Source organism: Macrotis lagotis, chromosome 4 (assembly GCF_037893015.1).
Source record: "Macrotis lagotis isolate mMagLag1 chromosome 4, bilby.v1.9.chrom.fasta, whole genome shotgun sequence".
Classification (NCBI taxonomy): domain Eukaryota; kingdom Metazoa; phylum Chordata; class Mammalia; order Peramelemorphia; family Peramelidae; genus Macrotis; species Macrotis lagotis.
In genome coordinates, this window is record NC_133661.1 from 154,591,529 (window position 1) to 154,607,679 (window position 16,151).

At 37.8% G+C, this 16,151-nt stretch overlaps 1 protein-coding gene across 1 annotated transcript in view; it reads left to right on the top strand.

Moving 5' to 3' along the window:
- The window catches only part of MAP2K1 (mitogen-activated protein kinase kinase 1), a 101,443-nt gene that overhangs the window by 74,072 nt on the left and 11,220 nt on the right, over nucleotides 1-16,151 (top strand). The window contains exon 6 of the mRNA XM_074234443.1: nucleotides 11,383-11,507. Coding sequence (XP_074090544.1) covers nucleotides 11,383-11,507 — 125 coding nt within the window. The remainder of the gene's footprint in view (nucleotides 1-11,382; nucleotides 11,508-16,151) is intronic.

Below are 16,151 nucleotides of genomic sequence, written 5' to 3' on the forward strand. Positions count from 1 at the left end.
GGATCTCTGTGTGAGGCTCTGCCTTCCCTCCTGGTCTGTGAATGACCATAAGCGTCCCCCTCTGCTATGGGGCTGAGGTGGGGGGGGCCTGCTGTTCTATGGGGGGGGCAGACTGCAATCAGGATCTGAATGTGGTCAGAACTCCAGAGTCCTGTTCCAGGGGCAGAGGACAGAGTTTGGGCAGTCTCTCTTCACTCCCCTCCTGCTGCTCAATGGGCTCATGCCCTGGGGGCTCCTGCTTACTGGCTCTGCCTGCTTGTTTCCTGGATCTGGACTGCCTTGCCCATGCTGCTTACTGTGTTACCTGAGGGCTGGTCTTTGCTCTGACAGAGGTCCCCCTCCCCCCATTCCCCCAAGTTGTGCCTGGTGCTCCCCGAGTGTAGGTCAGGAAACTGCCCCCCCATGTGAGCCAGGGCTCCCAGAGCCCTAGGGCTGCCTTCAGGAGGCTGAAGTTCCTTCCTTCTGGTGGGCCACCCCTCCAATCCAGTGGAGCCAAACCTTTCTGCTCTTTTCCAGGTTACCTTGGGTTGGAGAATTGCCTCACTGGATCCCTCTGTGGATTCTGTCTCTCGAAAATGTAGTTAAAGTCCTTAGTTTATAAATTTTGCTCCAGAGCAACTGAGAGAAGGTCCTCTTCTGGCACCATCTTGGCTCCGGCCCCTGTAATATGACTTTCTAAATACCCTAGAACTTTCTCGTCTAAACATTGCACTTTTGTCTGTGGATGCAGAATCATGTAGGTTCCATGTATCTCTCTCTGGTCCATCTCTGGTTAGTTTCCTTCTTGTCTTCCTGCACTGGCTGTAGTGTTTCTGGGAGGACCTAGGCCAGTTGGCTTCTTTTTGTATATAGTTCTAGAGTTTCTGAAGGAAATATAGTAATTTCTTTTTAAAGTAATTTGTTATTAAAGTTTCTTATTGGCACTATTTTTTAGGTTTTTGCTGGACTAAGGTGTGTAGGACCAGGTCTGCTTGCCTTTATTTAAGCAGTTATTTTGGCAAGGAGATAACTGTTTACTCATTTTAAAACTTACTTGTTCTATTTTATAAAAGTATTGTTGCAGATTTAATGAAATAATTGAGCAGCTAGGTGGTGCAGTGGATAGAGCACTGGCCCTGGAGTCAGGAGGATTTGAGTTCAGATGTGGCCTCAGACACTGAATAATTGCCTAGCTGTGTGACCTTGGGCAAGTCATTTAACCGAATTGCCTTAAATAAAAAAAAATTTAAAAGGTTTAATGAGTTAATGAAGGTGAGAAGGAGGCATATAAATGTATTGAGGTAGTGAGTAGCATTATCAATATGAAAAAAATAGACTTAAACAGTTATAATTAGTGCTTAACTAACTGAAGAATTTCTTCTAGTGCTTTTTTCATTCCCCTTGGAAAAATCAAGATTGTGCAGGGAGATTTCTTGTCTGAATTGGGAGTCTTTAAGGATTTGACCTAGTGAGATAAATCCCTTTTTCTTTAGATTGCATAATAAATTAATTTTGCAGAACATTGTGCTAGATGAGATGCAAAGTTCAGTTAAGTAAGTTTTTTTGACTTCATGAAGTTTATGGCCTAGTAGAAATATATGACTCATACTAGTATAAAAAAGAAGAAAAAAGGAAAAACCATTATTGTTTTCAAAGGAGAAAATATAGAGAAATCCTGTCCATCTTTTCCCTCTATCTCATTTTACATAATAAAATTTTGAGAGTATTTTTTCTGATTAAGTCAACTGTTCTATAAGGTCCATGAGTTGGCAGAGCTTATTACTAATGAAAAACTAATAATGATATTTTTCTAATTCCAGTCTTCATGTATTTTAATTGAGGAAGACTTCTTTAAAGGAAATTGAGCTTTAAAAGATGGGTAAATTCAACAGCTAGAAAGGTGAGGAAGGGCATCCTGGGAAAAGGTAAATGAGCAGAAACACAGTCATGAAAATACAGAGCGTTTGTGAGTAATACTTGATAAATAATCTAGTTCATTTAAAGTGTGGTGTATATGGGGAAAATTATATGATTTTTCTGAAGCATAGTAAATTTTATTCCAATATCATTTTAAATCAGTAAGTATCCTTTGGCTTAAATACAGTACCTATTCACATCTTACCTATTCTCTAACCCTTTTCCTTCTTATACGGAATTCTATCCATTTTAATAGGAATACAATCCATGAGTATTTTTCCAGTTCCAGTTTTTATGTATTCAAAATAGTAAATACCATTCTTAGTTATCTAATATTTTGTGTGTATGTGTTCTCCCCCCCCCCATATCTACATATGTGTGTTCATATTTATGTGTAAAAGCCTTTATAATTACAATGGGAATAAAGAAAAAGAATAATATGAAAAAGATTAAGTAGATATTGGCAGAATTTGGTTATTAATTCGATATGAGAGAAGGAAAACATTAAGTTTATTAAACATTGGAGAGTATGTGAATGATGATGCCACAGATAGAAATAGTGAAATCAGGAGGAACAGCAGACTTTGAAGGAAAATATAATAAGCTTGGACATGATTAAGTTTGAGGTGCTCATGGAACACAATGGTAAGTGTAATCATCCCTTCCACATTACAATTCTCCCCATTATAGATTCAATATATCATGGGTCAATAGAAGAAATTAAATGGAAATTATGGGGGAGCTTTTCAGAAGCTTCAGATGACATGTGAAAGCCATTTAGAAAACATTTAGATACTGAAAAAAAATTTAGAAATTCAAAAATACACAAAATACATGTATAGTATTGTATAGTATCATTATATTTTATCTTTTAATACCATAATAATTCAAGCTTCTTCTCTGGTATGAAGGGAAGGGAAAAATATTTTACAAGGATGGAAAGTCCTTGTAAAATTTTTTGCCCCTTCCTTCATACCAAAGAAGAAGCTTGAATAGAAACAGTATATTCATTGGGTGAATTCAGATCTGTAGCTTGACTATCCTGTTCATTCTTATAGAGTGGGGCTGGGGTTATAAATTTGAAAGTTAATAGTTGAAAGATAATAATTGAAAGTTACAAGAGAAATGAGGTTGCCAAAGGAGAAATTGTAGAGAAATCCTCTCCTCCTTCCCCTCTGTCTCAAACATAATAAAGTTTTAAGAGAGCATCTTTTTTTGATTAATTCAAATTATCTAGAACAGACAAACTGCTTCTTTAGGTTCTGAAAGAATTGCAGCTGTGACTGCTCAGCCAATGTTATATTTGAAAAAAAAAATGGAAAACAGCAGAATAAAGACATGTCCTAATTTTCAACAAAAAAGGAAAACACAGACTCTATAGACCAGTGAATTTGACTCTGATTTCTGGATAATTTTTAAAAAGAACCATTAAGGAGGTGGTTGTTGAACATGAAGCAAAGGAAGCTATGAATACAGTGACTTCAATGATAGTGCTAAATCATCCTTATTTCCTTTTTTTGGAGAGGATTACTGATCTGGTAGATCAGAAGAATGCTGTAGATGTGGTTTACCTAGATTTTTGTAAAGATGTGATAAATTATCTGATTTTTTTGTGAAAAATATGGAGAGATATGGACTATATGAATATGGGACTGTTTGAATAAGGGCAGCAAGGTGACACAGTAGGTAAAGTACCATGCTGGAGTCAAGAAGACTCATTTTTATGAGTTCAAATTCAGCCTTAGACAGATAATATTGTGTGACCCTGGGCAAGTCATTTAACTTTGCCTTGGTTTCTTCATCTATAAAATGAACCAGAGAAGAAAATGACAAACCATTTGCCAAAAAATAGCCTAAATTGGGTCACAGAGAGTTAAATAACTGAAATACCTTTGCATGCTGCAACAGTGAGCAACAGAGAAAGAGAGTAATCGAGCACAAGAATGACTTTAGTGCACTGGGAATATCATTAATGCAGGAGAATTCTGGTATAATACAGCTGACTTGAATTTATCTCTAGATAAATCAAAACCCTAGAAACATAACCAACTGATAGCAATATTAGTTGAATAAATGTGCTCAATGCTTGATTCATTGGCAAATTGGCAAAATGTCTTTGAAGCCTAAGGACATCTCTGCTTGACCGTACCATGTCACTGATAAAAATGTTAAAGGGTTTATTAGATAGCATGCTCATCATAGTTATAGATAATAAAAAAAAATATGTCACATTTTGAAGTTATGCAAAGTGTTTTTACATACAGTTACTTGAATTGTTCTTTACAGCAACCCTCCATATTATGCCCATTTCATGGATAAGAAAACTGAGTACTCAAAAGTAGGAGGCATAGCTAACACATTGAATGATAACAGCCAGTCATTTTGGATCAGGATACGAAAGGTTCTGACAATTCAGGGTTCAAGCTAATAAGATGACATTCATTATGGATAAATGTAAAGTCTTATCCTGATAAGATTGTGGACTGAAGCTATGATTTTTTTTTCTAGGTATAGAATCTCATTTAGAAATAAACTTTTATAAAGTACCCACTTTGTGCCAGGCTAAACAAATCCTGACCCTGCTATTTAATTCTCTGTAAAATGAAGGAGTTGGATAAATTACTCCCGAGTTCCTTTCCAGCTCTAAATCTTAAGATGACACATCTTAATAGATCATTTGAATGGAAAAGGACCTTTGGTATTATTTATCCTAATTTACTCAATTTACAAATGAGGAACCTTAACTATAACTTACTCAAGGTACTCAAGTCTTGAGCACCAGGATCAATATTAAAATACCTGTCTGGATTCATGCTGAGTGCTTTCCTGTGCCTCTTTCAGTTTGGAAGGGCAGAGATTGGAAGATCTACAAACTCTCCTCCCATCCAGTCTTTTTAGTTGTTCTTGTGAGCTTGGCGTTGCACCTGTTTCCATTTCAGTTGTCTTTGTGATATCTTACTAAATTAAAAATGAATAATAATTCTGAGTTTGTTTCTAGGAAAAATAAACTCAAATAAAAACTGAGTCCTCTGTTCTTACATTGTTAATTAATATGTTTGTTTAATTGTCACTGTTTCACTGTAGGGAGGTGGAGCTAGAGGGTAGGAAATAAAAGCTTTCCAAAACTAATGACTATCAGAAAAAGCACTTGTTTCACAATTTAGTTACTGAACTTGCTATGAAATCTTCAAATGAGAGTAGAGATGAAAAATAGCCTTCTTGTTAGGCCCTGACCTGCTTGCTAAATAGACTCCGTCTTTGAACCCAGTTGTTAAACAGGAGGAGGTAGGGAAGTACAACCTTTAATTCCTGCTGTCAATGTGTTTCTACCATTAGAGATATAGGAAGGGTTGTCAAGTGAACAAAATGGGTGTAACTCTAAAAGGAAGAGAGAATCTTTGCATGCTGCAACAGTGAGCAACAGAGAAAGAGAGTGAGCGAGCTCAAGAGTGACTTTAGTGCACTGGGAATATCATTAATGCAGGAGAATTCTGGTATAATACAGCTGACTTGAATTTATCTCTAGATAAATCAAAACCCTAGAAACATAACTAACTGATAGAATGAGTACTTGCTTGCTCTTTCCCTTAATCTTCTGCTTATTAAAAAAGATTCTTTAGTACTTTCACTATCAGACCCAGTTTCTGTGGTTGGCAGTAAATTCTGACTTTTCCAGAGATTGATTATAGAGGTTTTAGATTTGATCAGATTCTGATCTTAGGTCTTCAGTTTATGATCTCTGTGTCTTCAAATAGGTCACATCATCTCCTTGGCCTTCAGTTTCCTAGAGTGAAGATATTGAATTGGATGGTCTTTAAAGATCTTTTCCAAGAGTAACAATCTTTCTTCAGTAATTATCCCTTATAACTGCACATAATTCAAAGTGGATTCTCCAAAGGCCATTTCTTTTTACATGATACTAAAAATAATTGACGCCTTTCCTTCCCTCTTCTTTAGAGCAGAGAATTTGACATTTGCCAGTGTTAACCATCATTTTCTTAGATGGAATGAAATAATCAAATTAGTTTTATAAATAAAGTTTTATTCTTTGTAATCTTATCAAAACCCATGGGTGGATGGCATCCTTATGAATGCCAACACTGATACAAAATTTGGGAGGCATTTTAGACAGAAAGGACAAAGAATCATAAAAAGTGAGTTAGATGACCAATGAGATTTCACTTAGATGACATGGTTTTACAATATGATTAGTTTGAAATTCCTATTGACAAGAATTCTACTTACCCTAAAGAGTTTACAAATAACAATAGGATTTCCACTCTGTTCATCCAAAACTTATCTTGAGTTTTGTTGATCATGTAAGGAATTTATTGTTATCACTGAGATGACCATATAGTACTGACATAGGCCAAGTCAGCAATGTAGGAGACAGGCTTACATTGTAGACTGACATTTTATACCTATTAGTTAAAGGTTAAGAGACTAATTTCTGATCAGAAATAAAGAGATGAGAAGTATTAATTCCAAGTTAAAGAATATCAGTTTAGACATGAGCAGTTCTGAGAAGTCATTTAACTACATGGCTTTTTCTCTTCATAAGTTTGGGTTGATTTTACCTTTAGTTCTTGAATGTTGATATTTGGATTAACCACATTGTGAATTATCTGTAGCAAACATTCTGTACATGAAGCTTGCTTTTCTCTTGACATTGATCATTGCTTAGGGAATAACAACTCATTTTCACTATTAGCCAGATGGAACTGTGAAAATGTTCTGGGAAAGATTAAACCTATGTGTGAATTAGCCTAAGATCAGTTTCACATATACTGTCTGGGTAGGTTTCTCTAGTTAGACCATCTTCAGCCTTCAGTTCAAGGCCCTTTATTTTGTTTCAATGTAAGAACATATTTGTATCTTACTAAATGGGTTCCTGTGTAGACACCACTGATTTCTGCCATCATTTTGTCTTATTCTTTAGCCACGATTTGTTTTCAGGGTTCCAGATTTTCTAATTTTTTTTTCAGTAGAATTATCTGCCCTGGTTTCTGAAGAGAGATTAGACTTTTCCCCACTTCCAGTCTCTTAAAAGGGGTCTTCTCCAGTGAGCAACTGTTCTCAGTTGTTCTCTTCCTTTTGAAAAGGACTTAAAGGATCTTGAGAAAATTAACCCTTCTTATTCTCTGTTTGTCTTCCCTTTCTCCTATGAGGATATGGTCCAAAGTCCAACAAAACTTAATGCATCCCAAAGCCAAAGAGGTGATTTTCAGATTATCTGTGCCATCAAGTTCCCCCCTCCATTCTTATGGATAATTGAGTTAATTATATTTTGTTTTCATGGAATTTAATCTTGGGTTTTAAGCACTCTATTTCAACTTCCTTCCAATTCCCAGAGTAGGAAGTTCTCTATTATCATTTCAGAAGTTGAATGGAGGATTTAACAGCCTTTTGAACCTACCAAGAACAGAGAGGATATTTTGCCCTGAATTTCTCATCAAAGTAGTGGACTGGATATAGTCCCTGCTTTCTGGTGTGAGCTAAGACCCAACCTCTTAGTTTAGAATAGAGGTTAGGCAAAGTTTCATTAGCATTCAGGATCACCTTATCTTTGAACCACTCATTTGGTTTTGGAAAATAGGGGAAAGGATTGTCTTCTGGTGCCTTAATGTTAGTTAATGAGCCATGGTAATTGTGGAAGCAATCAAAGTGTGGATTAGAAGGGATAGGAAAAATAGAATTTTGAAGATGTATTTGAGTCCTCTTCTGGACAGGAAATGTGGCAAGAGTTCATTCAAAGCTCCCTAAAATCCTGGAATTTAGGTCACAAGTGTTAGGAAAAGTTAGAAGAAAAAAAGGAAGGATGTTGTTTGCACACATAGATTCATATCATTTAGCTACAGGCCTTGAATTACCTAGAGATGATGACTTACTTGATGTGATTTTAGGAAAAATAAGATACCTTTCTATCTGGGTCTTCTGCAAAAATACATCTCTTCTACTTCTTGAATGTTAGAGGAAGGCCTTTATTCACAAACTACACAAACTACAAACTATAAACACCCACCCCTAGGAGAGCAATTTGCATCACTCTAGGGTATAAACCTTTCCTGAGAGCAAAATTTGATCTGGAGACAAGAGAGAAACTAGGAAGGGAAGTGGAAACTCCAAAAAAAAGGTAGCGAGAAATGGATAGAATGGGGACACAGAGCACTATAGATATAAACTTTGACTTACTTTATAATTTTGCAAGTCCATTCCTGACTAGATGGGCTAATTCATTCTAAATTTTAACAGGGGAGGGGGAAGAGTGCAGAGGAAGGGTCTAGGGAGTGTTAATTAACTGTTAATTGAGTGTTTAATGGTGCCATCTGCTCACCAAGCATTGAGATTGGAAAATAAATGTGATATTTCTGACTAGAGTTGGAAGAAGATGAAAAAGATAACAGGACAAAACTGATGAACAATTTGGAACTGGCCGCAAATGAAACCTAAAGTTAATCTCACTTACCAGAGAGGAGAGGGATGAGAAGCGGCTGCTGTGGTCAATTCTATTTGTACCATGGAAGGTGAATGAGAATGCAGTATCCAACCTTTAAGACAGCGCCTGGCATAGAATAAATAGAGGTTGATTAATTGAATATATATAGTAATATGCAGAAGTCACTTTTTTACTCTGGATTGAATTATAGGAGTTAATCATTTTGAGGGCATAGGCATTACATTTTTTTTCTCTTTATGTTGGTTGGTTGTTGTCCTTTTGTTATCAAAGAAGATCAAAACAATCGCTATGGTTGCGACAAATTACAGTGTCTGACTGGCTGATCAGACCAATATGAGCTCGGAATGAGTCCATGTCATTTATATATGTCACATTTCCTTTGAGCTGCCTTCCTCATAGCCACAGCACCCCCCACTGATGAGGGCATGCCTTGCTGGGTGGTCCTGTGTCTCCCAAGGTATACAATCAATCCTAAAGTTCTTCAGTTAGACCTTTAGAGTGATCACTTCTTCTGACCCTCTTGTGAGCACTTGCCCTGTGTGAGTTCTCCCATAAAATAATCTTTTTGGCAAGCATACATCTGGCATTCTAAAATGGCTAACCCATTGTAGTTGCACTTTATGTAGTAATGTTCAATGCTAACAGTTTAGCTCGAGAAAAGACCTTTATCTGTATCTTCTTCTACCAGGTGATCCTCAGAATCTTCCTAAGACAGTTTAAATAGAAGCGATTTAGTTTCCTGACATGGTACTGGTACATCATCCAGGTTTCACAGGAATATAGTAATGAGGTCAACACAATGGTTGTGTAGATCTTCAGTTTTGTAATACCTCTTCTCTCCAATACTTTCTTTCTTCCCCCAAATACCGAGCTAGTTGTGGCAATGCGAGTGTCAATCTCCTTGTCAGTGTGTACCTCCTTGGAAAGATCACTGTCAAGGTAAGGGAACTTATCCACAGTACTCGAAACTTCTCCATTTGCTGCTATTGATGGTTCTACATATGGATGGTGTAGTGGTGGCTGATGAAACAAGCACCTGTGTTGTCTTGCTGTTAATTGTTAGACCAAAATGAGCACAAGCAGCAGAAAATCGATTCATACTTTGTTGCTTCTCAGCTTCAGAGGTTGCATTGAGTGTACAATCATCTGCAAACAGAAGATCATGCACTCACCACTGGTGCATGGAATGTGCACACACTCATAGATAACACAAGATCCAGTAGACCTGAAAGATGAACAGCTCTTATTGTGAGAGAACTCAGCAGTTATGAAAACCAAATAGCAGTCCTGAGTGAAACAAAACTGGCAAGTGAAGGCCAGCTTACTGAAGTTGTCATTGAATATACAGTTTTCTGGAGTGGGAAGTTGGGATAGGTTTTGCAATCAAGTCTAGTTAGCATTTGGTTGACATTAATCTAGTCAACATTCTTGAATGCCTACCAAAAGGAGTGAATGACAGACTTAAAACAGTAGGATAGGAACCTCCAGGAAAATGCCATGCCACTATCATCAGTGCTTATGCTTTCATCAATGTACCAATAGAGGACAAGCTTATAATACTGGGTGACTTTAATGCTAGAGTAGGCTTAGATTACCAGAGAAGACAGTGTTTGTGAGAAGGTCAAAAGATGCACAAGTCTTCAGTGGAAGATGACCATTGCTGTTGCTGTTTCTTACTCCATTGCTCCCAAGGACTCCCTGCCATTTCTGGTAATCTAAGCCTACTCTAGCATTAAAGTCACCCAGTATTATAAGCTTGTTTGTTATAGATGACATAATAGTAATTCCCCTTTCTTATCCAGTTTAATTCTTGTTTTTTTTTTCTTTCTGTAAAAGCTTTATTTAGATAGAAAGAAATAAAGACCTTCCTTTTAAGTGAGTTGCCCATAGGCTTTAGCTAGTTAGTGATAGAACCAAGATACCATGACCCATCAACATTGAGTATAAATCCTGAATTCTGTTACACTGTATTTTATCACTAACTAGAAATCACATATGAAGCAGCCTGAGCTGTTCACCTTTTCCATTCCAGCAACCATTGCTTTATCTTGGGATTCTGTCATCACTTGTATTCTAATGAAGGTGACCTCCAAAATGGCTCATTTAATGCAAGATGCTTCATTATCTTTGTTCCAGGGAAAATATGATATATAACATGCTTAGAGAAACCATCTCCATTTAACAGTTAATGTTTTTCACTCCTACCATATTTTAGAAAACATGATTGTAGGACTGATTTCTTAGATCTTAATAATGTGTGTATATTATCAGGGTGTCTACCAGGTACATTCTATATACTCTGAACCAGATTCTTGTTTTTCTTTTTCACTCTGGCAAAACAAACCTATATAAACATCACAAAACCAAATGTTGTTTCACAACCTAGATATTGAAGCAAGACATATATGTTGGGAAAATGGAGGGTGTAGTATATTTAAACTATTAAAGCTTAAATTTATACTATGACATTAGTGATACCTTGTATGTGGAGCCTACCATCTGGCCCCATGTAGAAAAGGATAGCCTAGGACTATCTACTTCATTTCTTGACTCTTGGTAGCATGGTTGTCTTTGAAAAGTGAAAAAGGCTATCCCAATAGGAAATTGTATTTAGTCAAAGCAGTAATAATGAATAGTTCTCTTAACAGAAGGGTCATGATTGGTTTTTCTTAATATTTTTCAATCCAAGAGATACTTTAATCTCATTAACAGTAAAGTTTTAAAAAACAAATCTGTAGACTTTTTTTTTGCTAGAATTAATGAATTCCTTCCTTTAGGTCTTCCAGTCCTAAGTCAGACTTCTCAGAAGAGCTATAAAAAGAAATGTTTCTCATTTTATTTCTGAGAAGTTTCTGCTGAAAGATTCAGACCCAGAAATCCACTTTTGTTCCTGATCATTAATTTCAGGAATATCACCGAAATCCCTGGGAGTCTGGAGTTCCTTTGATCAGTGGTAGTCACCTTGGGGGTGGCCTGACTTCTTTACTATTATATTTCCAGTTTTCTCTTTTTGTCTTTTTTCCTCATAGATGTCAAACCATCGAACATCTTGGTGAACTCACGAGGGGAAATCAAGCTTTGTGACTTTGGAGTCAGTGGGCAACTGATTGATTCCATGGCTAACTCCTTCGTGGGAACAAGGTCTTATATGTCGGTATGGATAACTGGTTAATTGACTCAGGCTTCTGGCCCTCCCCAGGACTCTCAGTCAGAAACGGCAATTATCACCTACGAAATTAGAACTCTGTACTGAGTACTTTGATAAGGAGTGTCCTTGATTTCAGAAATTCTTGGTTTGATTGAAGGATAGAATTGCTGCTTCCCAGAGAGTCCAGTAGAGTGAGGTTCTACAATTTCTGCCTTCGGGGACTTTGCAATATACCTAGGGAAAACACTTTAAAGAGTAAGGTAAGAAAAAACACACATACAGAGGATCTCTGTTTGTTAGGTGTTTGATTAGGTGACTTCCAAGTTCCTTTCTAATGTTAAGCTCCATGAAATATACAAGATATTATAATACATAGATTCACTAGAAGTGAGTGAGAATTGTTTAATCACAGTCTTAATTCTCAAACTTATTCCCCCATCCCTTTGTTTTGCCAGACCATCACACCTACTCTTCTCCCCTCCCAGTTACAACTCCTTAAACTCTCCCCTATCCTTTACTTTCTATTTTCTTTATTCCTTGTATCTTCAGTGAGAGGAAGCAGCCAGCATTGATGCTGATTGGAATAATCCTTTTACTTCTAATTGCTAATTTTTTTAAAAAAATTAGTTTTTATTGATGTCACCTATTTTTTTACTTCTTCCCAATTTCTTTCAGTATCCCTTTCCCTCCCAGAACACCATCCCACACAACAAAAATGCTTTCTTTAATTTTATTAATTTTTATTTTTTGTATATATTTCTCAGTTACATTTAAAGTTCTTTTAGACTTTAAAAAGTTTTTTCAGTTCCAAATTTTCTCCCTTTCCACACCCCATTATACATATGAAATCATGTAAAACATTTCTGCATTAACCATTTTCAGGGAATGGAAGGGGAAGTCAGAGAACAAAGGGAGGGAACAAGCCTCTTTTTGTATTCTAAAATCAATCAAAAATACTCTTATCAGGGGCGGCTAGGTGGCATAATGGATAAAGCACTGGCCCTGGAGTCAGGAGTACCTGGGTTCAGATCCCATCTCAGACATTTAATAATTATCTAACTATGTGGCCTTGGGCAAGCCACTTTAACCCAGTTTGCCTTACAAAAAAACCTAAAAAAAAATGTACTCTATCAGGAGATGAAGAACATCTTAAATCATGAGTCCCTTGGAATTGTGGTGGAGTATTATATTGATCAGTTATTAAATCACAGTTGAAAGAAAATATTGTAGTTTTTTTATATTTTAAATTATTTTTAAATTTTTATTTTTCCAACAACAAGCAAACATTGTTTTCAACAAATCGTATTTTTTGGTTAAGTTTTGAGTTTAACATAAATTTTCCCAGATTTTTCTGAAAGTTTCTCTCTCATCATTTCTTTTATTTTTTATTTATTTAGTATTTATTCTCATTTTGTACAAATAATGTTTTTTTATACATTAATAAAATATTCTTGTTTAAGAGTAAACAAAATACCCCCCTCCCCCCAAAAAAATATAGACTCGCTTGAGTGATAAAGGGGAGAGAAAAAAATTAAAATATAAATTAAAAATAATAGTAGTAATGATTGTAGGTATGGCCAGGTGTCAAGACTCAAAATAAAATAAAATAGTAATAAGCAGGGGCGTCTGGGTGGTGGACAGAGCATTGGCCCTTGAGCCAGGAGCACCTGGGTCTGAATCTGGCCTCAGACACCCAACAATCACCCTGCTATGTAGCCTCAGGCAGTCCACCCAGCCCCATTTGCCCTGCACCCCCTCCAAAAAATAATAATAATAAATGTGCTTGAGTCTTTGTTCCAACACCAACAACTCTGTCATGGGTAGATCTCATTCTTTATGATAAGTCCATCACAAAAGTTACTTCCATATTTTTCCACTGTTGCCGTTGCTGATTGCAACTCCCTCCTTTTGTATTTCTCCACTACCATGTACTATATTTTCTCTCTCCTTTCACTCTGACTCTGCTGTAGAGTAGCTGAGTGGAGCAGCAGACAGATCCCTGGTTCTGGGGCCAAGAAGCCCTGAGACCCCCTACCACCCCTTAGGCCCAGCATCCACCTGGTCCTATGGTCCTGGGCAGGCCTTCCAATCCCAGCCCCTTGCAAGAAGTAAAAAAGAAAATGTGTTATATCTGACCACTCTCCCCCCATGGTCTACCCTCTCCTCCATCACTCACATCCCCCCCCCCTTCCCCCTGTCCCCCCCCTCTCTTCTTCTTACCCATTGAGTATATATGCTGTTTCCTCTCCTAGCCACCTCTGATGAGAGCAAAGATTCCCTCATTCCCCCTTACCTTCCCCCCTTCCATATCATTGCAATAGCTCATTGTAATAAAGAAATATCTTGTTATATGAAATATCTTGCCCTATTCCCCCTCTCCTTTTTCTTTCTCCCATTACATTTCCCTTTTTTCCTATTGACTCCATTTTTACACCATATTTTATCTTCAAATTCGGCTTTCTCCTGTGCTTCATCTATAAAAGCTCCTTCTACCCCGCTCTGTTAACTGAGAAGGTTCATATGAGTATTATCAGTGTCATTTTTCTATGCAGGAATACATGCAGTTCATCCTCATTAAGTCCCTCATATTTCCCCCCTCTCCTCCAATCTCTATGCTTCACCTGAGTCCTGTATCTGAAGATCAAACCTGCTGTTCAGTTCTGGCCATTCCAACAGGAACATTTGAAATTCCCCTGGTTCACTGAAAGTCATCTTTTTCCCTGGAAGAGGACATTCAGTTTTACTGGGTAGTTGATTCTTGGTTGCATTCTAAGCTCTTTTGCCTTCCAGTATATTATATTTCAAACCCTATGAGCTTTTAATGTAGTTGTTGCTAAGTCCTGTGAGATCCTGACTGCAGCTCCATGGTATTTGAATTGTGTCCTTCTGGCTGCTTGTAATATTTTCTGTTTGACTTGGGAGTTCTGGAATTTGGCAGGGATTGGTTTTTTGGGATCTTTTTTGGGGGGGGGGGGATCGGTGGATTCTCTCCATTTTTATTTTGCCCTCTGCTTCTAGAATATCAGGTCAGTTTTCCTGTAGTAATTCTTTGAAAATGATGTCAAGGCTCTTTTCCTGATCATGACTTTCAGGTATTCTAATTATTTTAAAATTCTCTTTCCTCAATCTGTTTTCCATATCAGTTGTTTTTTTCAATGAGATGTTTCACATTTTCTTCTAATTTTTCATTTTTTTTGCCTTTGAAGTATTGAGTCCTGATTTCTCATAAATTCATCAGTCTCCCCTCAGAGAGTTTTCTTATCTCTTTTTCCATCTGGCCAATTTTGCTTTTTAAGGCATTCTTCTCCTCAATAACGTTTTGAACTGTTTTATCCATTTGACCTAAGCTGGTTTTTATTATGTTATTTTCTTCAGCATTTTTTTTTGGATTCCCTTACCTAAGCTGCTGACTTCATTTTCATGTTTTTTCTGCATCTCTCTCATTTCTTTTCCCCAATTTTTCCTCTATCCCCCTCACTTGATTTTCAAAGTCTTTTTTTGAGCTCTGTCATGGCCTGTGCCCAATTTCTGTTTTTCTTGGAGTCTTTAGATGCAGGAGCTTGTGCTTCCTTACCTTCAGACTGAGTATTTTCTTCCTTCTTGGGCTCATATGCAAAATATTTCTCAATGGTGTTCCTCTTTTTTTGCTGCTTGCTCATTTTCCCAGCCTGAGCCTGTTTTTGGGTTGCTTTCTGAGCTTTTGGGACAGTCCCACAAGGGTCTCAGTGTGTGAGGCTCTGTCCTCCCTCCTGGTCTGTGAATGACCATATGTGCCCCCCCTCTGCCACAGGGCTCAGGTGGGGGGAGGCCCTGCTGTTCTATGGTGGGGCCTAGACTGCGATCAGGATCTGAATGTGGTCAGAGCCCCAGAGTCCTGTTCCAGGAGTCAGAGGACAGAGCTCCGCAGTCTCTCTCTTCATTCCCCTCTCTAGGTCCAGTGGGCTCATGCCCTGGGGGCTCCTGTTTATGGGCTCTGCCTGCTTCTTTTTCCTGGATCTGGAATGCAATGGCCACACTGCACACTGTGCTCTGAGGGCTGGGCTTCACTCTCTCTGGCAGAGGTCCCCCGCTGTTCCCCCCCCCCCCCCCCATTAGCTGTGGCTCCTAGTGCCCTGGGGCTGCCTCCAGTAGGCTGAAGTTCTTTTGCTATGCTGGGCCGCCCCTCCGACCCCGGGGAGCAGAGCCTTTCTGCTCTTTTCCAGGTTACCTTCAGTAGAACTGCCTCACTGGGTCCCTCTGTGGGTTCTGTCTCTCGAAACTTTAGTTAGAGTCCTTAGTTTTGAAGATTTATGAGAGAACACCTAAGACATATCCATACTTGGTCATCTTGGCTCCGCCCCTCTCCCTCATTTCTTACAGCACAATAAAATTCCATTACATTTATATACCATAATTTGTTCAACCATTCTCCAGTTGGGGGGGCTTCTCTATAGTTCCCACGAAGAGTTGTTTTAAATATTTTTGAAAATATTTCTTAGATCTCCTTGAGATATAGACCTAGTAGCAGTATTGCCCTGTCAAAAGATAGGAGCTGTTTAATAGCCATTGGGCATAGTTCCAAATTGTTCTCCTGAATGAACTAGTTTTTAACTCCTCCAGTGGTGCATTACAGTTCTGATTTTTCTTTTACCCTTTTGCATGTCATTTTCT